At 31.0% G+C, this 26,310-nt stretch overlaps 1 protein-coding gene across 10 annotated transcripts; it reads right to left on the bottom strand.

The window, feature by feature from the left end:
• Positions 1-10,235: 10,235 nt before the first annotated feature.
• Positions 10,236-25,036, bottom strand: LOC127121436 (7-deoxyloganetin glucosyltransferase). 10 transcript variants are annotated; one of them, XM_051051949.1, is made up of 3 exons: positions 24,441-25,034; positions 23,482-24,357; positions 10,236-10,449 (listed from the first exon to the last, which is right to left on the bottom strand). In XM_051051949.1, exons 1-3 carry the CDS (start codon positions 25,015-25,017, stop codon positions 10,391-10,393), a joined length of 1,512 nt encoding a protein of 503 aa, XP_050907906.1. In that variant the 5' UTR covers positions 25,018-25,034; the 3' UTR covers positions 10,236-10,390. The 10 variants fall into 10 exon arrangements, with proteins under 10 accessions (XP_050907906.1, XP_050907931.1, XP_050907936.1 ...); XM_051051974.1 differs by lacking the exons at positions 23,482-24,357; positions 24,441-25,034 and adding exons at positions 18,808-19,001; positions 19,169-19,772 and having other exon boundaries at positions 10,236-11,131; XM_051051979.1 differs by lacking the exons at positions 23,482-24,357; positions 24,441-25,034 and adding exons at positions 18,948-19,001; positions 19,169-19,771 and having other exon boundaries at positions 10,236-11,271.
• Between the last annotated feature and the right edge of the window lie 1,274 nt (positions 25,037-26,310).

Genomic DNA, 26,310 nt, shown 5'->3' with positions numbered 1-26,310 from the left:
AACTTTTCATGAGTGAAACTCCAACTCTCACCTTAAGACGACACCATCTTGAAGTTCATATAGGTGAAGTTCAATTCGTATCTATTTCTTGGGATACGTATCCTCCTTGATATAGAACTTCATTAAGAGTTTCTTTGAAAACTCAACCCTCAGTTTGTAATCGTCAACATTATCGCGAAATGTTGCATAACCTTCCGAATCAACGACTTGTTGTTACCCATTGAATCTTAGGTTAAGATGTGTTAACTTCAGATTGGGTTGCTATCATTGTCGGAACCCTTATTCAAGGAGTTTTAATCTCATATCTTTCGAGGTAGTCTTTACTAAATCTCTGGCCAGTGGTTTAGTAAATGGATCAGCCAAATTATAGCTTGTTTGTATATATGTTAGTGAAATGATCCCATCCTTTATCATTTTTCTCACGAGAGAGTGTCTAAGACCTATGTGTCTAGACTTTCCATTGTACAATTCACTGAACGCTCTAACCAGGGTGGCTTGACTATCACAATGTATCAATACTTTTGAAACATTGTCTTTAGCTAACGGAACCTCCAATAAGAGGTCTCTCAACCATTCTGCTTCTTGTCCAGCAGACGCAAGAGCCACAAACTCTGATTCCATGGTTGAGAGAGTAATGCATGTTTGTTTCTTTCTTTTCCAAGAAATCGCACCTCCAGCTAATGTGAATATCCACCCAGTTGTAGATTTATAATCTCCAACACTTGATATCCAACTTGCGTCGGTATATCCTTCTAGTACGGCAGGAAACTTACCATAATGAAGGCCAAGATTTTTGGTCTTTAAGAAATATCAAAAAATCCTAGTTATGGCCTTCCAATGTTCATCATTTGGATTGCTAGTAAATCTACTCATCTTACTAACTGCAAAAGTTATGTCAGGTCTGGTGCATTGCATTAAGTACATTAGACATCCAATTGCACTTGCATATTCCAGTTGTGCCACGGTTCTCCCATTGTTCTTTTGAAGTTTGACACTAGGATCGAATGGAGTGTTTACTTCCTTAAAGCTTAGGTGTTTGAACTTTTCCAACATTTTCTCAATATAATGTGTTTGATTAAGTTCATAACCCCCACTATTTCATATTACTTTGATCCCTAGTATAGTGTCAACTAGTCCAAGATTTTTCATCTTGAATGTGGAAGTCAAAAATTTCTTTGTTTCTAATATTCCATTCATTTCATTGCTGATAATCAACATGTCATCAACACATAGACATAGAAATATCACAACACTTCCGCGCACCTTTGTGTACAAGCATTTATCACAAGAGTTTGGAACAAACCCATTTGAAATCATGGCGGTGTCAAATTTTTGATGCCATTTGTAACACCCCTTTTTCTACCCCAAAAGACTTAACATATAATCAGAGTAAATAAGCACGCATATAAACAAAAGGGCGTCACATCAACGTTTTCAAAAACTAAGAGCTTTCAAAAACCAACATCATTCATCATCAATATACAATACACCTGGTCATTCAAAATAACACATTCCAATTATCATGAATATTCAAGCATATGCGTTCGCAGCGGAAAATAATGAATACTCATGCATTTCATAAAATGATTCATGTCCCATACCATGATCATCTCTCAATAACCTCTTCAAATAAACATGTTCACAAGTAATAACATAATGCATATCCAACTAAGATATGAGTTCAATACTACGAATCTACCCAGTGTTACATGACCAGAGCATTGACTCACTACTTAGTCTCTAAAACAAAGCACTGAAGCTCTCCAGCTAACCTTGAGTCTACCGTTCACTTACTTCAGCAATACTACTCCTGAGTAGCTGCACGATACCCATGTAAAGGTAACATTCAAACAGAAAGGGTGGGAATCCAAATCATTATGAAGAAGTATAATCAAGCACAATGATTAAATCAACAATTAAAGGAATTCATCACACTTCATATAACCATGTAAATAATATTCATCAACATCTATTTCATATGTTTCAAACACACATAAAAACTCAAGGAGTATAATATTCAAATCCAATATTATATTCACAAATATGCACATAACTACAATTATCACATAATCACATAGGTTGTCAAGTTATGTATCCAAACATCACCAAATTCAATTACCATATCTCATACACACATCACAATCACAACAATGCACACATTCAATTATCACACGACTCTAATGTGACTCAATACAAGACATGTGACTCTATGCATGTGGTACCATAATGTTAACCCAACGTTTCACCGCTTTCCGGTTCAATATCTAGAATCCAAGCCACCATGTCTATTTCCAATTAAGGATCAACGTCTGCTACGCCTATTTCCAATTAAGGATCAACGTCTATTTACCACGCCTGTTTCCAATTAAGGATCAACGTCTGATACGCCTATTTCCAATTAAGGATCAACATCTAATACCATGTCTATTTCCAATTAAGGATCAATGTCTGCTACACCTATTTCCAATTAAGGATCAACGTCTATTTACCACGCCTGTTTCCAATTAAGGATCAACGTCTGCTACGCCTATTTCCAATTAAGGATCAACGTCTATTTACCATGTGAACCCACAGTTTCACCACTTCCACCATGAAGCCGACCATGCATGCCATGAATGAATGTACAAATACCAATACATATGCAATTAAGATCATCTCTACCATCTTAACATTCCACATATCACCATAATTCAACTCTATGAATTATCCACCAATGGTACATATACACATTCATAACAATATATCATTCACAATCCACCAATGGCACATAAACACATTCATAACAATATATCATTCACAATCCACCAATGGTACATATACATATTCATAACCATATATCATTCACAATCCACCAATGGTACATATACACATTCATAACAATATATCATTCACAATCCACCAATGATACATATACACATTCATAACAATATATCATTCACAATCCACCAATGGTACATATACACATTCATAACAATATATCATTCACAAATATATGCTAATTATCAAATACGCACACTTAGATTTCATTCCAAAACGAATACAGCATTTAAAATCTCAAATTTTCACTTTTCACAGCAAGTAACCGGTTAACGCTTTGTGGGTAACCTGTTACTCAGTTTAACAGAATGCAGGTTTTTAAGCAAGTAACTGGTTAACGCTCGGTGGGTAACCCGTTACTCAGTTTAACAGAACGCAGATTTTTAAGCAAGTAACCGGTTAACGCTCGGTGGGTAACCCGTTACTGTAAAACAACATGCAGAATTTTCTGCGTTTTTCATCGTTGGAGGACTTCCGGACCTCCGATTTCGATTCCGTAAAAAGCTACACGTTCAGAAAATTATAACTCATACAATACCCTAATTATATAACGTTAATTTTCAGTTTTAACACAATTAAATCACCACAATCAAGAATATTCATCGAGACCTAACAATTCCAAAACCATGCAAAATTAGGGATTTTAACCTAAACATGCTTCTACCCATTGACCCGATCATACCAACCCTTAATAATAAGGATCCCCCCTTACCTCTTCAATTTTCTGGAAACCCTAGCTCTTCTCTTTACTTTTTCTCTCCTCTTTCTCTATTGCCTTCAATGATCAAATGAATCCTAATTCTCACTCTCCTCACCTCTTACTATTTATATTAGTATTCTATTTGGGCTTAAGTCATTATACTTCTAATTTAATTAATAGGCCCAATAAGACCTAATATTTAAATATCTCTATTTAATTCAAATGAATTAAACTAACACCATATCTCCACCAAGTTAATTAATTCAATTATTCATGATATCTCTTATCAACTAAATAATTAATTAACACACCAAATTAGTTAATATAATCAATTATTATACTACCGAACAACCAATTAATTAATTAACACTCCAAATAAATAAAATATAGTAATAATAGTATAATAAATAAATACTAAAATTGGGTTGTTACACCATTGTTTTGGTGCCTGTTTTAAACCGTATAAAGACTTAACAAGTTTGCATACCTTTTGTTCATTTCCAGGAAGCATGAAGCCTTCTGGTTTCTCCATGTAGATCTCCTCATCGAGATCTCTGTTTAGGAATACTTGTTTTAACATCCATTTGATGAACAATAAGGTTATTCAAAAAAGCTAGTGCAAACAGGATTCTAATTGTCGTAGTTTTTGCTACCGATGCATATGTGTCAAAATAATCGACACCTTTCTTTTGTCTAAATCCTTTTGCTACTAGTCTAGCCTTGTAGGTGTTTAATGTACCGTTACTATGATACTTTTTTCTAAACACCCACTTGCATTCAATGGGTCTTGATCCCTTCGGAAGATCGACTAGTTCCCAAGTATGATTTGACATAATTGAATCCATTTCATCTTGGATAGCATCTTTCCAAAAAGAAGCGTCCCTAGAAGCCACTGCTTCCTTATATGTTTTAGGATCATCTTCTACTTGAAGAATAATATGAATTTTATGAACATCATTCTTGCTATTTCCTTCAACTAAATAAAGAGAAATGAGTTGGGAATTGATTTCATCTAGTCCTAGATCCTTAGTTTTTCGTGCCCTTTTGCTTCTCCTTGGTTCTGATTGTGTTTCAACAATTCGTGTCGAATCTTTGTCACGAGATTCTTCAATTGTGGGATTTTCAGGTCCCTTATCCTTTGTGATGAGATTTTCAAAGAATTCCACATCTCTGGATTCAACAATTACATTAGACTCTAGATTTAGAAGTCTGTATGCTTTGATATTTGGTGCATATCCTATGAAGGCACATCTGATTCCTCGAGGACCCAATTTTGTCCTTTTGGGATCCATGTTCTTGTAATAAGCTACACACCCCTACACTCTGAAATAACCAATACTTGGTGGTCTTCCTTTCCATATCTCATATGGAGAAATACCAGTTGTTTTTAAAGGAATCCTGTTCATTATGTGACAAGCGGACAATAGTGTTTCACCCCATAAATTAAATGGTAATTCTGAATGCATTAACATAGCATTTATCATCTCTTGATATGTTCTATTTTTTCTTTCGGCCATGCCATTTTGTTGTGGTGTGCGGGACGCAGAACATTCGTGTATGATGCCATATTCTTCACAATATGCATCAAATTCTGCTGAGAAATATTCTCCGTCTCTGTCGCTCCTAAGTATTTTTATAGTTGTACTTAATTGATTTTCTACTTCTGCTTTATATGTCTTAAAGGCATTAAAAGCATCATCTTTATGCTTTAAAAGATATACATGTATGAACCTAGAGCAATCATCGATAAACGTTATAAAATAATGGTTCCCCCCACGGGTCAACATACCATTAAATTCATACAAATCAGAGTGCACAAGATCTAGCACGTTTATTTTTCTTTCAACACTTTTGAAAGGTTTCTTTATCATTTTTGATTTAACACATATTTCACATTTTCCGAAATCATGAATGTTGCATGATATCAAACCGGATTTAATTAGTCTATTCATAGTACTAATACCAATATGTGCCAATCTAGAGTGCCATAAGGAAATAGATTCAAGCATATAAGCAGAATTAGAAATTTCATTAATAATATTGTCGGTAGTACAAAGTTTGATCATTCCTTCAGCGAAATATCCCTTTCCTACAAATATACCATTACGGGTCAATATTAATTTGCCCGATTCATATACAAATTTAATACCCGGTTTTCCCAATAAGTCCCCACTAACAAGGTTTCTATTCATATCAGGAACATGAAGCATATTAACAAGAGTGACTTTCTTTCCGGAAGTGAAGTTGAGTTCGACGGATTCTGTTCCAACGACTTTAGATCGCACTTCATTTCCCATTTGCACTTCTTGTCCATCATTGACTTCGGTATAGGTTTTGAATGTTGTTTTATCATAAGATACATGCACAGTTGCACATGTGTCATACCATCACCCTTGCACTTTGCCTTTGATTGCCATAATTTCGATTACCGTAGTGATTATGTCGTCATCGGCATGAACAACATTGACCTCATTTTTGGACTTATTATGCCTGCAATCTCGAGCATAATGTCCGGGTTTGCCACATACATAACAACCATTGTTAGTACCTTTTGGTCCGCCAGAATTTTTGAACTTGTTGTGTTCTTTCCTTGGGCCGAGATGGTTTTTCATGCCATCATAATTTTTCTTTTCTTTAGAGGCAACAACATTTGCTTTAGCAAATCCAGCAGACTCAGTTTTTTCTCGATCCTTCATTTCCTCCTCGATACGAAGGTGTTTCTGAAGTTTCTCCAAAGAAAAGTCCTCAGAACTATGCATCAATTTCTTTTTGTATCCTTTCCACGAAGGTGGCAATTTTGCTATTATTGCACCAACTTGGAATGCTTCAGGAATGTCAATTTTCACGACTTTTATTTTATTCACGAGAACCTGTAACTCGTGTACTTGTGCAAGAATCGGCTTGGAATCCAACATCTTAAAATCAAAGTATTTAGATATTAAAAACTTTTTCGTACCTTCTTCTTCGGCCTTGAATTTGAATTCGAGTGCGTTCCAGATTCCCTTAGCGGATGCAGTATTGGTGTAGAGATCATAGAGACGATCAGATAATGTGTTCAAGATGTGTCCACGACAAAGCAGTTCATCTTCTTTTCGTTTCTTTCTCTCCTTTTTTACTTCATTAGTGTCATTCTCAGTTGGTTCTGGAATTGCCTCCAGATCAGGATCCAAGACATATTGAATTTTCAGGGCGGTCAGAAGAAATGTCATTTTGTCTTGCCAGCGGGTATAGTTTGTTCCATCGAAACGATCTAACTTAACAAGGTCCTGGTTCATCAGTTTGATGCTTAAAACAGAAGCGTCGGTGGCCATGATTTGAGATACTATAAGACTGTTAGAAATTTCGGAAAAATTAAAGGGATCCAGACTTGAATCGTGAACGCAACACTTTCCTTATAGTATTTCAAGCACTCTCGATTGTCTTAGAGTTCTGATGCAAGAATACCCAGGATAATTCAGCCTTATCGAGTTTGCGCAAGACCGGCGAAAACCCGAATGCAGCGAAGAGCGTCTAGAGTTATTTTTCGGATTTTTTGGATTTTGTGTGTTGTATTCTGAATCCGGATTTATGCTTTTATAGGTCATGTTGATATTGTTTCACAAGGTAGCGACCCTTGGTGAAACAATGCCCTTTTCCAATAATCATAATGGTTGGCCTGCAACATGTTTCACCAACAGTTGCATGGTTTCGCCTTTGCAACATCTCACGAAGAGTTACAATCTCCAAATTCAAAATTCAAAATTCAAAATTCATGAAGAGTTATCTCATGCATTTATTAACATTAACTCACTTCCACCATTTGTCATTTTGGAACACACTTGTATTTAATAAATTACAACATATTCTAGTAGTGATTATGAATTAAAAACTAAAGACAAATAACAACATTCTTAATTCTTACTTATGAGAATAGAGTTTTCGCAAAGAGAATTATACTTTAGTCTTTTCTTTTATAATAGTGAGCCTAGAGAGTATAATAAATTTTTTGAAAATAATGTCTAAAAAAAGAACACTCATATTTAAATTTATATCAACAATAAAATCAGTTAAATTTTTACAATCCCATTAGTTAAATTAAAATAACTATTTCGAAAACAATAAAGCCTAAAATTTTACAATATATTTTTTTAAATTGTATAAAGTTAATAAAGTTTTATTTTATAATAACGGCAAATAAACATTTAATTTTATTTAATACTAAGAATAAAGACACATTTTTAACACCTTAAAATAAAATATCTAAATCAAAGATAACTACTAAAAAGACATGAGAATCAAAACAAATATTTATTAAATTTAATACCTATTATTTTATAAAATTTATAGACATTATTTTTATTTTTCTTACAATTTTTTAATTATGAGTATTAAAAAAATTATTTTTATAATATATTTTCAATATAATGCCTCTAAATAATTTTAAATCATTTTAATTTTACATTCTTTATATCATGTAAAACAAATAAACTAAAAACAAATAATATAATTATTAATTTTTTACGTATAAAAGATTGAGTTTATAATTTACTTTTTCTTATAATAATTATTATAGTAAATATAATAATAAACAAAGATAATGTTTTACAATGAACTCTCATATTTCAACATAAAATCACATAAATATTTTACAATATCATTAATAACAAATTAAAATAATTATTTTTTTATAAAAGTTCTTAAAGTAATTAATTTAACAGAAATATAATATTAAAAAAAAATTACAACCCTGCATCATACGAGTTTTAATCTACTTATAATTTATTTGTAACTATTTAAAAAAAAATTGTAAGTTATTCCATAATATTTTACATTATCTGTCGATTTCGAAATACATCTCTTTTCTAAATCTATAATCTATAATAATATATCTATAACAATATATAAAGGGAATGCCATCTTTTGGTGTAACCTATTTTTCTACTATTTTTACCCTTATTTTATTGTGTAATTTACCTAATAACTTCCAATAAAATCACTATTATTAACTTCCACATAACTTCCTACTAATAACTTCCACATGCTGTACTTTTTAAAAATTATATTTAAATAAAAAATATCACTTATATTTTCAATGATGTGTATTAAAAAAACGGACAGACGGGCACGCGAGTGTTCATGCCCGTCTGAACGCTAGTAATATATAAAATCAAAACTTTATTTTGGTGTAGTTTATATTTTCTTCCAAAAATACCCCACTATAACTTCCAAACTTTTGAGTGGCAGTTAGCTTATTGGTTGCAATTCATTTTCATTTATTTATTTCTTATCCTTACCACTAACTTTTTGAATTCGTGTGCGTTCCTTATCATTCTAGACAAACCATTCAACTGGCTTCTTACTATTACAAATTATTTATCTACATGAAACATATAAGTTCCTCAACAAGCAGAGACAATACATTACCAGAAAAATTGAGAGATCATATGTCAAACTCACATGCTTCTTTAGCAAGGGAGAGAAAGGTAGTAAAACATAAAAATAAAAAAAAATAAACTGAGCATTTTGGTTCACTGTTTTCAAATAATATTTTTGATTTCTTTCCTTTCCTCTCTATAGGTTCTCAGTTCCATCACAAAAAAAGGATGAGGGTGGTTGATCGATAGTAATAGCAAAAATAAAAATTGATTTTTGAGAGGGAGAATTGATGAACATGTAAAGATTTACATTCCTATTCTTTTTGGCCTTTCAAAAGTTGGGTGGTTAGGACATATTCTACAATAGATTTGGTCTTTCAGTAAATAGATTCTGTACTTATAATCTTTTCATTATAAATATATAGTAACTTGCTGTGATGTGGTCATAAATATTTTTTTTAGAAGAAAGAAAAACAATGCTTCACATTAAAGAATGATAAAAATAATTGAAATATACTAGATAAGTTTTTTTTTCCAATACATTTATATTTATTCCAGTTTTTATTATTATTATTATTCTATTTACATCCTATTTCTCCTTACTATATTCTTTTTTACTATTTTCTTTTGATTTTACATTTTTATTGTCTTTGTAGTTTTTACTTACATTGAAACATCAAATCAAGAATAAATGATATTTTATTGTTGAGTTTATTATTAAAATATTGTATGTTTATTTTATGTCATTATTGAGTTTTTTTTTTAGTTTTTTATTTATTTATTTTGTTTTGGTTTTGTCTTATATTTTTATGTGTGTTTTCTGTTGCAAGATAGAAGAGATGAATATGTGACATTGAGTCATGGCAAAATGATCACATCGAGTTGCGAAGAATTTTTGTGGGTATTAGTGTTTAATGGATCTTTTTGATTATTTGGTGAATTGCAATGGTAATGCATTTTTTTAGATGTGAAATAGCCTTAATATAATAAAAACCTCCATATGTTTTATTTATAGTTGAACTAGAAGACACTTATGTCTGAAAAAGTATCTATCTTTTGTCATTATAGTCTATTGGCTATAATTTCCATTTTGGACTTCTGCAAATTATCAGTCCCTTTCAACAAAGGCTCAAGATTATCTCTAAAATCACCTATACTTTGCACCTCAAGTGGTGGATGTGTAATGTGGTGTCCCTATCACCCATAAAACCCTCCACTCTATTCACATGTATATTTTTTTGAGGTAAAAGCTTAATGGTAAGATTTTTAGCCTGGAACTTTAAGGAGCGGAATTACATTTTTTGTTTTTTTTTTGGTTGAGAACAATGGTAAAATAGTGCTTTGAGTGATGTTTAAATAACAGGTTCAGAAAACAAATTGGTGAGATCTATTGAGTCATAGTTCAATAGTTAGTTGGTTCAAAAATTCTAAAAGATGATTAGTTTTTGCTTGACTACTAAGTACATTAAATAGAAGAAAATCAATAAGATATTACAATGTTACATTCTTGAAAATAGTGCTAATTCTGTTTAAGCAAGACTTCTTTAATAACTTTGTCTAGGTTCATGTATGAACAACCTCCTGGACTAGTGCTCTCCAAAGCCTTCTTCTTCAATTCCATTGCCTTTTGCCTCATCTTCTTTCCTTTCTCTCCCACCATCAACTCATTCACAAGCTTCTCCACCTCGTCTCTCTTCACGTTTGTATCGATTTCAATTCCAATCTCCCATTCATTGCAAATAAATCTACTGTTTGGTGGCTGATCACCAAAAAATGGCCAACACAACATTGGCACTCCAGCACATATGCTTTCAGTGGTTGAGTTCCATCCGCAATGAGTCAAGAATCCACCGATTGAAGGATGGTTCAAAACTTTCTCTTGCGGACACCAACTTGCTATTAGGCCTCTATCAGAAATTTCATTCAAAAACTCAGATGACAAAACCACCGAACCACCAATAACAAGATCAGGCCTAATGATCCACAAAAATGGTTTCTTGCTATTTGCCAAACCCCACGCAAACTCTAACAGTTTCTCTTCAGACATAACCGTGATGCTTCCGAAATTTACATAAACAACAGATCCAGGTTCCTTGGGTTCAAGCCATTCAAGGCACTTGGTATTTTCTTTCCAAAGATTGGAATCTAGAGATGCTAATTGATGATTAGATGGAGTTTGGTTTAATAATGAAGATAAAGGGCCAATTGGGTAAAGAGAAGGAAACATAGACAAGAGAACATTTATTACATCACTCTCAAGCTCATTGAAAGTATTCAAAATGATAGTAGAATCTCTAGGAACTCTATCTGCGATATCAATAAAGAATTCTAACATGATATCATTTGGATTTGTTGTCCTAATAAAGTCGAAAATGTCCTTCAACCGAAAGTTTTTTAAACCTGGAATCCAATCTACTTTGGTTTCCAAGTATCCATTTGTCAAATAACTCTCATCTGCATATCATGAATATCAAAGTTAATAGTTTGAAGTTCCAAACACACCTAAGAGGATATATACTTGTTTATATACACATAATAATAGTAATAGTAATTGTATATATTATACTCTTAAGAAAAAACTTAATTTAGGAGTAGTACCTTTCAGTGGTGTGAGACCTTTTTCTACAAAGGAACGAAAGTACAAAACATTTAATAAAGAACATGCACTTGATGGAAAGAAGAGAACATTTGGTAGTGCAAATTCTTTAGCAGCTTGTATAGTAAAACTCATCAAACAATCAGAAACTAAGCAAGTAACATGTGGAATAAGACCAATATTTGCAGATTCATTAAGTCTAGAAAGAAGTTCACAATATGGTTTGAGGAAATTCTTTCTTATAGATAGACAAAGAGAAGGTACGTGTTGAGTAACATCACCATCACCTTCTAGTGGAGTTAAACCATCTGGTATAGTCTCAAAGCAAAAATCAGTGAAACCATCAAAGGAATTAGAACCTCTTGATTTGAGCAAGCGTTTGTGGTTGTATTCAGTGTTTACAAAGGTTATGTGAAAGCCTTTAAGGTGAAGAAGCTTTGCTAGTTTCAACAATGGATTTATATGGCCTTGACCTGGAGCTGGAATCAACACAGCATGTGGTTTTCTCACTTCAAAATTCTCCATCTTTGATGATGTTCTCTGTTTGTGTGTTATGTGTTCAAGATATGAGGTTGAGAAACAAGTGATAATCATGTCCTTTAATAGAGAGAAAAAAAGGACAGTGTTATAAAAGCATGTGATAAACATGTGGTTAGCAATGAATATACTACATTACATAAGGTTTAAAAAGGCTCAAAGTTATAAATAAAAAACTGTCTAAGTGGATGTCAGTCAAACCAGATAAACTTAATCAGAAATAGATCAAACCAGATAAAATAATAATCCATGGATACACTCATAAAGAAAGAAAAATGAACAATGAAATTTATTTAGCTCAAACCTTACTAGATAAGGTATATACAGGTTGAATACAAGTTCTTTGATTCTTTTCTCATCCTTCACCTTCAAGTTTCTTTTGGATCATATGTTCAATGCTAAAGTGCTAAAGTCGCATATTTGAGAAAAAACACAGCTACAAACTTGTTTATTAAAGACAATGAAATGGATAATACAATGGGAGAGGAAGATCACTTATGGTGGCTATTTCTATTCTCTAGGTTACATTTGTAAATAAAAATAAAATCTTCTAAAAATTAAGAACAAACTACATGTCTTTTCACATGTCATTATTGTGGAAAAGATCATGCCTATCATTCATTGTGTTGTTGAAGTCATTGTTCTACCTCGTCCATTCAATGCGGATATTGTATTTCCCCCTTGTTTGCTTTTGATCTTGGTTGTTGAAGTAGTTCTCCATATCTTCGGCGGATGCAAATATGGCTCTTAAGCTCTGAGCCGACATAAGGTTTTCTTGCTGATTATAGAAGTCTCTGAACACGTGATATTCAATAATTATTGATTGAGCTCAACAAGCAACGAATGTCTGACTCTATGGTTCAATTCTTATTTGAGTTTGAAGCTTGCTTCGATCAAGTCTGCAAGTACATTAATCTCAAATAGACCAATAATACTTGACTTCAACAAGTAAAAGATTCCATGACTGTAGCATGGGATCTAAGAAGTGCGTCTGAGCAAGAAGCCAATACAAATGATTTGTTATTGATAAATATTTTGAAACAATGGTTATAATGATTATGTAAAATAGAATAGAATATTTGTTATTAAATAATAAAATATTCTTATATATTTATATTATAAAATTTTAATTATAATGATTATGTAATAATATAATATAATATTTTTTATTAAATAATATTTAAATTCAAAATTTATTAAAAATAAAAATTTGATAAATACTTAAAAATAATTAAAAATATTATAATTTTTTGTTTGCATGATTTAGACGGGTGAAATTACCTCGTAAATCATGGATTTGTTAAATGTAAATCATCTAGCAACAATTTATATTGCTAGTTATAAAATTCAAAAATTAATATTCATTCATCCTCATCTTCTTCACCATCTTCCTCATTCGTTTACCGCTTGGCCACCAACCGATCCAAATCCACCAACCTCGCCATATCCACCGAATGCTTGAGTTTCACCCACAAAATCATAAGTTGGATTCATTTGTGAGAGCAACATAAATTCTTGCATTTGTTATTGTTTAGCTCTCATTTTTTCTTGTGAAACTCTCAAGGCTTCCGCGGCTTCATGTGTCGCATCTTCAAGTGTTGATGTTTCGCATGCTGCTACATTCGATCATACATCTAACTACGATAGTACTTATAATATTCTATAATGCACATTTACAACATTGATGCCATTATAACTGACCAATTTGAAAATTTTGATCAATTATATCAAATACCTATATATTCAACACTAACTAAAAAATATCATAAACTATATGGACTACTTGTGTTTATTTAAACACTAACATATACATATATGGACTACTATTATATGTACTACTTATGATTATTTGAATATATATATATATATATATATATATATATATATATATATATATATATATATATATATATATATATATATATATATATATATATATATATATATATATATATATATATATATATTCAGTAACATAAATATATATTAATAACATTTACAAACACTAACATATATATTTTCACTAACATACTTATATATTTTTACATACACATATAAAATTAATAAGTTATATACATAAAATATGAAATTTTAAGTTATATACATGTATATTATGTTTAAAATTTAAGGTATATACATATATATTCTGTTTTATATTTAAGTTATATGACTATACATTTTGTTAAAAAAAATTCTATGTACATAAAAATTACACTTAAAAAGATATATTAATAAGGTATATACAACAAAATAATTTAATTAAAGATATTAATAATTTTAAAAATTAAAATAAATTAATTTTTTATTCTGTTTTATTAAAAAAGTATAAAAAAAATTATAAATTTGTCTATTTATTGTGTTTTATATTATTTATTATAAAAATATAGAAAAAAATTAATTTACTTAATTTAAGTATACAACAAAAGAATGAATAATTTTATTTTAAATTTTTATTCTGTGTTAATATAAAAAAGAAATTAAAAAAACGAAAAAAAAAATATATTTTTTGTTTTACTAAAAAAAAGTATATTCTGTTTTACTATATATACTAATTTTTATTTCGTTATCATTTTGTTTTAAGTATAATTTGTGTTTCTGTTTTAATCAGAAAAACGAAAAAAAATATTAATACTATGTTAACATATTTATACATAATTAATATAAACTAAACCCCTAATATACATACTTTTTTAATATTATAAAAAAAATAAAACAAAATCAATACCATATCATATACTCATAAAATATATATACCGTTAATAATGTATATACTGTTTTCATTTTTTAACATCATAAAAAACTAAAACTAAATTAATACCCTATTATATTAATTAAAAAATAAAAATAATCAATCATAACTAAATATTATAAACACATAAACAAAATTAATATTCTCAATATCTGCAAAAATAAAATTTAAATCAAAAACATATAGGCTTCTTAATTGCAGGAACTGACGCAAATGGCAATCGTGGTTGTTTTCCTTCCATGCAAACTTTGCATGATTTTTCAGGCTTCTTAATTGCAGGAATTCCATATACCAACTTCTTTGAATTCAGATGTTTTAAGCTTCTGAAATTCAAATGACCAAATCTTTTGTGCCACAGCTCACTCTCCTTCTCAGCACTTGTTGCACTAAGACATTCTGAGTCTGGAGTTCTGACATTCACCTTGAATGTTCTATTCCTTCCCTGTTCTGACTCCATAATCAACTTCTGATTGCAGTCATACAACTTCAGAAGATTGTCCTTCATGGTAACTGAAAAACCTTTCTCAATTTATTGTCCCACACTCATCAGATTGCTTCTGATGCCAGGTACATACCACACGTTCTGAATCAATGTTGTTTTCCCATTGTTCAGAATCACTCTGACATTTCCCATACCTTCTGCATTAAGATATTTGTCATCAGCACATCTGATCTTTGTCCTCTTTTCAGAGTCAAAGTCAACCAGCCATTTCTTGTTTCTAGTAAGATGATTTGAACAGCCAGTGTCCATATACCAGCAGTCTATCAGATCCATATCATCAGATTCAGAGGCCATCAATAGCACAAATTCGTCATCAGAACTTCTGGCTATATTTGCTTCTTCTGATTTTCTCTCCTTGTTTGACCAACAGTCTCTAGCAAAGTGACCAAACTTCTTACAACAGTAACATTGGATTTTCTTCTTGTCATACTTCTCTTTTCCCTTCTGAGCATTCTTTTGTCTATCAGAGGTTGAGCTTTCTGACTTCTGACCACCATTAGATCTTCTTCTGGCTTCTGACTGCTTCTGATACCTCCTATCAGAAGTTGCTTTCAGAGCCTGCTGCTCTACTTCCCTTTCAGAAGTTCTCTCAGTCAAACGCAACTCTTGCGCTTCTAGACTGCTCTGCAGCTCTTCAATTCTCATGGTGCTCAGATCTTTGGAATGTTCTATTGCTACCACAATGTAATCAAATTGAGAGGTAAGGGATCTCAATACCTTCTCCATGATTGTTTCTTCAGAAAGAGTTTCTCCACACGCTTTCATCTCATTAGTGATCAGAATCACTCTAGAGATGTATTCAGAAACTTTCTCATTATTCTTCATGTTGAGATTCTCATTTTGCTTTCTCAAGGACTGAAGCTTCACCTTTTTCACTGATGCGTCACCACCATAACATCTAACCAGTGTGTCCCACGCAGCCTTTGCTGTCGTTGAATCTGCAATCTTCTCAAACACATTTACATCAACACATTGATGAATGAAGAACAATGTTTTCTGATCCTTCTTCCTTACTTCCTTCTGTGAGTTTTTCTGTTCATCCGTCGCATCTGCTGCTACCGGAACATAACCATCAGTGACAAGATCTAGAACATCTTGAGCACCGAACAGTACACGCATTTGGATCATCCAACGATTCCAGTTTTTACCGTCAAATACTGGAAGTTTGGTGTTCATGTTGCCGTTTCCGTTCATCTTTCTACCTTGCGCAGTACACTCAGATTTCTCACACAGTGTTTCCCAACCCACAGAATTAAAATTCTGATCAGATTTTGTTCAAGATTCAACACGAATCTAAGAATCAAAATCAAACACACAAGACCTCACGTTCACTCGTGTTTCCCGTGTTTCCCAATGAATCCGAACCGGAGCTCTAGATACCAATTGTTGGTGCAAAGGTAGAATAAATGATGAATGAAAATATTCTATTCAGAGAATGACGGCTACAAAAACATGATAAAAGTTACAATGATTGTCACCCTATTTATAAGCTAAAACTAGGGTTACTAGAATAGGATAAAATACTAAAATACCCTCTAACAAACTTAGGGGCTAAGAAAATAGTACAACTAATAAATATGAATTACTTCTAATACCTTTAATCCAAAGTTTGATATTGGAATGAAGAAGATGATCAAATTTTAGACTAAGAAATGAAAAATTTTGTGAGCTTCTGCAAAAAAAAAGTTGTGTGATTTGTTGAAGAAGAGAAGCTAAAGCTGGGGAAAAAAAATGGATATGAATGCGGTTGTGAAGTTGAAGAAAGGAAAAACATATTAATAAATACACTTAATTTGCTAATGTCAGTTTGTTAAGTGTTTAACACACCGTAATGCATGTGAACTTTGCAGTGTGATAAACACATCGCAATACATGTTGTTGTTGGATGTAAGACACGTCACAATGCATGTGATATTTGCTGAGTTATTTGCACCTTGCAACCTTGTGACATGACTTTGCTAAAGCCTGCCTTGAATTACTTGTCTTGAAGTTCAAACTTTGAATTTTGAAAATTCATTTGTGAGGTGAATAACACCTCTCACCTCTCAAACATTATTTTATAAAATTTCGCTTCTCTCTGGAAAAATTGCGAGATGATATATTTAAAAAAATATTTATTTAAATAAATTGATTGCGAGGTGATTATCATTCCACAAGTATAATTTTTTTTAAGATGAAATTCCTCGGTCAAAATTATCCAGCTAATATTTGTTTTTCTTATAGGGCACTCAAGTAGAAAAGATATTATCAAACTATCATCATAGGGTTGTGGACCACCTCCAATTTGTTGGATCACAAGATTAAAATTGTAGAAGAAAACAGGAGCAACTTGATTAAAATAATTGACTTTTATGTTTGAAAAAGTATCCATTTTTTGTCATTATAGTCTATTGGCTATAATTTCCATTTTGGACGTCTGCAAATTATCAGTCCCTTTCAACAAAGGCTCAAGATTATCTCCATTATCACATTGTATAGATTTCAAGTTCAACTTAACTTTGCACCTTTAGTGATGCATGTGTAACGTGTTGTCGCTATCACCAATACAACCCTCCACTCTATTCACTTGTATATGTTTTTGAGGTATAAGCTAATGGTAAGATTTTGAGCCTATAACTATAAGGAGCGGAATTACATTTTTTTTTGTTGAGAACAATGGTAAAATAGTGCTTTGAGTGATCTATAAGTCATTTTTCAATAGTTAGTTGGTTCAAAAAATCTAAAAGATAAATCGTTTTTGCTTGACAACAAAGTACATTAAATAGAAGAAAATCAATAAGATATTACAATGTTACATTGTTGAAAATAGTTCTAGTTCTGTTTAAGCAACACTTCCTTGATAACTTTGTCTAAGTTCTTGTATGAACAACCTCCTGGACTAGTGTTCTCCAAGGATTTCTTCTTCAATTCCATTGCCTTTTGCCTCATCTTCTTTCCTTTCTCTCCCACCATCAATTCATTCACAAGCTTCTCCACCTCATCTCTCTTCACATTTGTATCGATTTCAGCTCCAATCTCCCATTCATTGCAAATAATTCTACTGTTTGTTGGCTGATCAGCAAAAAATGGCCAACACAACATTGGCACTCCAGCACATATACTTTCGGTGGTTGAGTTCCATCCGCAATGAGTCAAGAATCCACCAATTGAAGGATGGTTCAACACTTTCTCTTGTGGACACCAACTTGCTATTAGGCCTCTATCTGAAATTTCATTCAAAAACTCAGATGACAAAACCACGGAGCCGCCAATCACAAGGTCAGGCCTAATGATCCACAAAAATGGTTTATTGCTATTTGCCAAACCCCAAGCAAACTCCAACAGTTGCTCTAGAGTCATAACTGTGATGCTTCCGAAATTTACATAAACAACAGATCCAGGTTCCTTGGATTCAAGCCATTCAAGACACTTGGTATCTTCTTTCCAAAGATTGGAATCTAGAGAGTTTAATTGATGATTAGATGGAGTTTGGTTTAATAATGAAGGTAAAGGGCCAATTGGGTAAAGAGAAGGAAACATAGATAAGAGAACATTTATGACATCACTCTCAACCTCATTGAAAGTATTCAAAATGACAGTAGAATCTCTAGGAACTCTATCTGCCATATCAATAAAAAATTCTAGCATGATATCATTTGGATTTGTTGTCCTAATATAGTCGATAATGTCCTTCAACCGAAAGTTTTTTAAACCTGGAATCCAGTCTACTTTAGTTTCCAAGTATCCATTTGTTAGATAACTCTCATCTGCATGTCATGAATATCAAAGTTAATAGTTTGGAGTTCCACACACACACCTACACGTATATAGTTGTTTATATACCCATAATAATAATAATAATAAGAAGAACAATAATAATAATGGTATATATCCACATACTATACTCTTGAGAAAAAACTTAATTTAGCCTTACCTTTGAGTGGTGTGAGACCTTTTTCTACAAAGGAACGAAAGTACAAAACATTTAATAAAGAACATGCACTTGATGGAAAGAAGAGAACATTTGGCAGTGCAAATTTTTCAGCAGCTTGTATAGTAAAAGTCATCAAACAATCAGAAACTAAGCAAGTAACATGTGGAATAAGACCAACATTGGCAGATTCATCAAGTCTAGAAAGAAGTTCGCAATAGGGTCTGAGGAAATTCTTTCTGATAGATTGACAAAGTGCAGGTACGTCTTGAGTAACATCACCATCACCTTCCATTGGAGTTAAACCATCTGGAATAGTCTCAAAGCAAAAATCAGTGAAACCATCAAAGGCATTTGGACCCCTTGAATTGAGCAAGCGTTTATGGTTGTATTCAGTGTTTACAAAGGTTATGTGAAAGCCTTTAAAGTGAAGAAGTTTTGCAAGTTTGAACAATGGATTGATATGGCCTTGAGCTGGGTATGGAATCAACACAGCATGTGGTTTTTTATTGTCAGAAAAAGTACTCATCTTTGATGATTTTCTGTGTATGTTGTGTGTACAAGATATGAGGCTCTAAAATAAGGGATAAGAATGGGCTTTAATAGGAAAATGTTATAAATAGATAAATACAAAGAAATACAAAAAAGGAGATAGGTTATTCATTTGACTATCCTACAATGCTATAAAACAAACATACACAATAGAAAAATATCAGTAACTTTGTAGTTATGTGAATCATTAATTAAAATTCAGGAGAGGACCACTCCGATGTAATATTTATCCATTGAAATCGGTGTCACTAAAATGTTCAAAAGAAATTTGAGAGAGAAATAATCGGTGTCACTAGAATTGTTGTTGTTTCTACTATCCTGGGTACTTCTATAAACTGTTGCTCTTTTTCCCAACAATATTTACTAAGGTCAGTATATCTTTTTCTATTGATGTTATTACTGTTAAAAAAAATCTAGGATTTCCATTAGACTCATAAAACTATTAGAATAAGGATTATATTAGAGTTTAAATATTAGATAATAGAAAAGATCAAATTAATACTAATATATAATTAGGTTTAGTATAAAAAAAATTATAATTGAAACAATAAAATAAAAAATATTAATAAAAAAAGAGAAAATAAAAGTTTAAGTGATAAGAAGTATGTTTGAGTAATAGAAATAACAATTTAATTTAAAATAGAATTATACGTAAAGAATTATAAATTATAGCTGGAAATTTTTAGTTTAATTTTTTAATATATATGTGATTATTATTTAAAATAATATTTTAGAAATAATTTGATACTTTTATTTGTCTATTTGAAAATTATAAATTAAATTTGAAAGTATCGTTTGATAGATTTCATATTTGAATGTAATTTTGTACTATGTAATCGTTTTATAATTCATAATTATATTTTAAAAAGAATATTGAAGTATTTGTTTGTTTGCATGAAAGTATTTTTTTTAGTATTTTATCTTAAACACTGTAATGTGGTTTTTTGTGTTGTTATTGTGATTTTCAAACAGATACATATAAATGAATATTTTCAATTAAAATATTTTAAGTATGATTTTTTATAGAATAAACTATTATATAATGTATTTTTTCTTGAGAAGTATTGATTAACAGATAGGTACGGAAAATATAAACATAATAATTAATATACGAAAAATAAAGTAAATCATATCTTTATAATAATTTTTCAATCAGTTTATAAGGTGAGAAGTGCTCCCACTTATAAGAACATGTTAAGACCATATATTATCTAATGTGAGACTCTTAACAAAGAATATGAGATGAACGAGAGTTGCAAAATACTCGAAAAATATTGATTAGTGTTAGATATTTTTCAAATACAACATAATTTTTCATATTATTATTTCCAAAATAATTTAATTGATTATATGTTCAAAGAGGAGTTAGTCGAACAAAGAATTGATATTAGATATCATAAAATCAATTATATTTTCTATCACTATAATGTCCTCTTTATATGTTCAGAGAAGTATGAGAGTTGCACAAAAAATCACAAAAATTATACTCTTAGTCTCAAACTCAATAACAACTAAATCCTAAATATATAGATTTCAAAACTTTGCTAAGTATAACCACAACAATAAAAATAACATCAACAACTCAAAAATAACAATAAATAACATTATCTCAATCTAAAGAGCAACTAACATTAAACAATTAACAAAAACAATTTCTCAATAAAAATACAACACGTCAACAATAAACCTATAACTTTAATCTCAATAAATTTCTAATGTATTTAACTCAACAAAAATAACATATAACATCAATCTCAACTTAAGCAACAACAACAAGATTAAACTTTTATTGTTTTGGGTCTTAACAACAATAACACACAACAATAACAAACAATAATAAAAGCAATAACAACAACAATGTTAATGTAATATGAATAGTGATGTTAGACATATCAGATATGCAACGAAGAAGTGAAGAAGAAGAAAAAGAAGAAGTGAACAAGATCCCTAAACACATATCATATTTGTATTTCCTTTCTATTCCAGGAATTGGAGGATTATATGTGTTTAGGGCTCTCGTTGTCTAGAGTTCTTCGTTAGGGATCTATGGATTTTTTAGGTAAGTGTAAATGAACACTACAAGCTAAATTATATATATATATATATATATATATATATATATATATATATATATATATATATATATATATATATATATATATATATATATATATATATATATATATATTAGTACACAATTTCACTTCGGTTGATAAACAAAATCGAGGTGAAAAGTTGATTATTTTGAGATTAAAAACATAAACTGAAGTTGTTGGGATTCAAATCATGTATCCTAAATTAGTTTATCCATTGTTTTTTTTAAAAAAACTAATGGGTAAACTAATTTGAAGCATAAATTGAAGTTGTTGGGATAACCTGAATTAGTTTATCACTCAATTTTTTCAGAAAATCGAGAGAATAGTTTATTCATTTTAAATAGAAAAAAATATGGCGCGTTAAGGTATCATATCTCATTCTTTTGTTACGTGAGGTGAAAACGTTTTAATAAAATGTAATATTTATAGTAGTGTCAAAGATTATACCAAACTTTAACCTTTGAACACAAATATTTTAGAGAAAATTTAATAGATCAGAAGATAAAATATTTTCAGTCACTTATTAGATTAATTATACGAATATATGAATCTGAAAAACTTCAAGAAAATGAGATTGATAAATTATCAAATCAAGTAAAGGATTTAACAATATATTTAAAAAATAGAAAATAAATTTAAAGTAAGAACAAAATGAGTATTGTTGAATTTAGTATAAAAGAAAAAGAAAAAGAAATAATTATATAAATAAAAGATATTGATGTAACTTATTTTGATAGCATTGGAAATAAAGAGAACGAGTTTTATGAAAAATTAAGGTGTATTTAGAAATTTAACTCAAAAGATTATGCAATAGAAAGTGATATATGATCTTATACCTCCGAGATTGACCCTGTGAAACCACAAAAACTTACAACACAATCTCCCCTCCTCCAAATGTAATAGATAAAAAAGCCACCATTCTAACTAAAAAAGGACATGCAATAACAACGATGTCTTTAACCATCATTCGCAACTCTTACTCCAATTACATAAGATGTTTTTTTCAAACTTCAATTATATAGTGTTAATTCGAAATAGAATATTATAACAGTAGATACATAAAATACAGTATATCAGTGAAAAATAATAGCTTGTAAAACTCTAGTTGCTTGGTTTGTTTATGGCTAACTTCATTAAGAAAAATTGAACTTAACTGAAAAACTTAACTAATTGTTCATTTTGACCCGAATTAAACTAATATATTGTGGTTCCAAATTGAACCATTAATCCGTAGTGTGACCAGATTTTTATGAACATAATTAATATATTGTGGTTCCAAATTGAACCATTAATCCGTAGTGTGACCAGATTTTTATGAACATAATTAAATTAGTTCAATTCCTTCTTGATTTGTAGAAACATTTCAATTTCTTTTAGTGTGGTTCAGTTTATAATTTCTTTTAAAATATCTAGATACAAGTAGTACTTCTAAAAGATGCATCATTTTTGTTACACAATCGAGCACATTAAATAGAAGAAAATCAAAGTAGTACAATGTTGCAATTGAAGAAAATAATCTAAATGAAGAATAGCTTTCGCTTGACAACGAAGTACATTAAATAGAAGAAAATCAATGAGAAAGTACAATGTTGCATTGCTAAAAATAGTTCTAGTTCTGTTTAAGCAACACTTCCTTAATAACTTTGTCTAAGTTCTTGTATGAACAACCTCCTGGACTAGTGTTCTCCAAAGCCTTCTTCTTCAATTCCATTGCCTTTTGCCTCATCTTCTTTCCTTTCTCTCCCACCATCAACTCATTCACAAGCTTCTCCACCTCATCTCTCTTCACGTTTGTATCGATTTCAGCTCCAATCTCCCATTCACTGCAAATAAATCTACTATTTGTTGGTTGATCACCAAAAAATGGCCAGCACAGCATTGGCACTCCTGCACATATACTTTCGGTGATTGAGTTCCATCCACAATGAGTCAAGAATCCACCAATTGAAGGATGATTCAATACTTGCTCTTGCGGACACCAGTTCACAATTAGACCTCTATCTGAAATTTCATTCATAAACTCGGATGACAAAACCACCGAGCCATCAATGACAAGATCAGGCCTAATGATCCACAAAAATGGTTTTTTACTATTGGCCAAACCCCAAGCAAACTCCAACAGTTGCTCTAGAGTCATAACTGTGATGCTGCCGAAATTTACATACACAACCGACCTTGGTTCCTTGGATTCAAGCCATTCAAGACATTTTATATCTTCTTTCCAAAGATTGGTACCTAGAGATGCTAATTGATGATTAGATGGAGTTTGGTTTAACAATAAAGGTAAAGGACCAATGGGGTAAAGAGAAGGTAACATAGAGAATAGAGCATTTATTACATCACTCTCAAGTTCATTGAAAGTATTCAAAATGATTTTAGAATCTCTAGGAACTCTATCTGCCATATCAATAAAAAATTCTAACATGATATCATTTGGATCGGTTGTCCTAATAAAGTCGACAATGTCTTTCAAACGGAAATTTTTCAAACCCGGAATCCAGTCTACTTTAGTTTCCAAATATCCATTTGTTAGATAACTAACATCTGCATATCATAAATATCAAAGTTAATAGTTGTACATATACACATAATATATTCTGGAAAAAAAAAACTTAATTTTGCAGTACCTTTGAGTGGTGTGAGACCTTTTTCTACAAAGGAACGATAGTGCAAAATACACAACAAAGAACATGCACTTGCTGGAAAAAAGAGAATATTTGGTAGTGCAAATTTTTCAGCAGCTTGTATAGTAAAACTCATCAAACAGTCAGAAACTAAGCAAGTAACATGTGGAATAAGACCAATATTGGCAGATTCATCAAGTCTAGAAAGAAGTTCGCAATAGGGTCTGAGGAAATTCTTTCTTATAGATTGACAAAGAGAAGGTACGTCTTGAGTAACATCACCATCACCATCCATGGAAGTTAAACCATCTGGTATGGTCTCAAAGGTAAAGTCTATCAAACCATCAAAGGCTTTTGGACCCCTTGATTTGAGCAAGCGTTTATGGTTGTATTCAGTGTTTACAAAGGTTATGTGAAAGCCTTTAAAGTGAAGAAGTTTTGCTAGTTTGAATAATGGATTGATATGGCCTTGAGCTGGATATGGAATCAACACAGCATGTGGCTTTTTCTCTGCAAAATTTCCCATATTTGAGCTGGATATGGAATCAACACAGTATGTTGAGGCTGAAAAACATGTCATAAGAATGTGCTTTTATAAAGAGACAAAAGAAAAATATAAAAAAATTGATAAATACTAAAGAAAAACAAATCAGAAAAATCTCGGAGGTTCTAATAGTAGATATGTTATTTTTTAGAATTCTAATTGTATACCACAATACTAAAAGTTGTCTCTAGGTAACACCAACATCTCTAAAAAAAGAGATGTTTTTGATTGTATTGGACATTTGCACAAAAATTTATGATTATATTTAATTTATTCAATTTTTTTTTAAATTATTATTGGTGTCGTCGTATCAGAAAATTTATAACGAAATTATTCGGTATAAATTATACAACTGGATAATTATGTTATATGTTATCGGTAAACAAAATTTTAAATTGGAACATTAAAATGGAACATTAACATGAAATGGTTAATTAGTTGATAGGTTTAAAAAAGAAATATGGAAATATTTTGAATATTATAAAGACGGGGAGATGAACTTAGGAGTATGGGTCAAGTTTAGCCATCAAGCATGCATAATTGGATGCGTCCCTACACTTGATGACACATTAATCTTCCTTTACAGATCACAACTGAATGATTCAGAATCCTATCTTCTTGTTCTTGGTAGATAGATGTCGCATATATGGACACAGCTAAAAATTCAATGACATATTGATTGATACATTAATGATTGATGAGTAAAAGATAGTATTAATGATAAAAATTTAAAGGAAGATGTGTCTGGTATGTTTTTTTTAACTAATGTGTCTGGTATGTATTAAAATTTAACATTGGCATTTAATCACATTTAATTAATTTTGATAAAAATTTATCACCGAGTACTGATTTGTTAATGTGATACAGAACAATCTTAACGTTAAAAACTTATTTCCTAATCCAAAGATACAATCCCGCACCACTTCGCAATCAGGAACATGCATACGGGCACAAAATGAAATTGAAAAAAAAAAATCTGCCAAATACAAAGATAATAATGGAAGAACTTTCACTCCTTAATAATTTTTTAGGGAAATTTCTTATTTCATTATATGAGATGGAAAATCAAAAATATCTTTCAAATTTCATAGATACATCTCTAGACACACCATGCATCACTTTTATGACGCATCAAATGAGTGTCACCCAGATTAAAACAAAAATTATTTCGGAAATGCATCTCCAGATATTTTCAACAAATATATTGATATTTGAGGAATCCAGTGGATCCAAAGATTCATATACGGAGGTTTGGGGTGAGATTCTGAAATTTCTTTCACCTTTGCATGTCAGATATTTTCCGATATGCATTTTGAAATAAGTTGATAA

This window comes from Lathyrus oleraceus, chromosome 1 (assembly GCF_024323335.1).
Source record: "Lathyrus oleraceus cultivar Zhongwan6 chromosome 1, CAAS_Psat_ZW6_1.0, whole genome shotgun sequence".
Taxonomy (NCBI): domain Eukaryota; kingdom Viridiplantae; phylum Streptophyta; class Magnoliopsida; order Fabales; family Fabaceae; genus Lathyrus; species Lathyrus oleraceus.
Note: the sequence above shows the minus strand (reverse complement) of the source record. Positions and strands in the feature narration are given on the sequence as shown.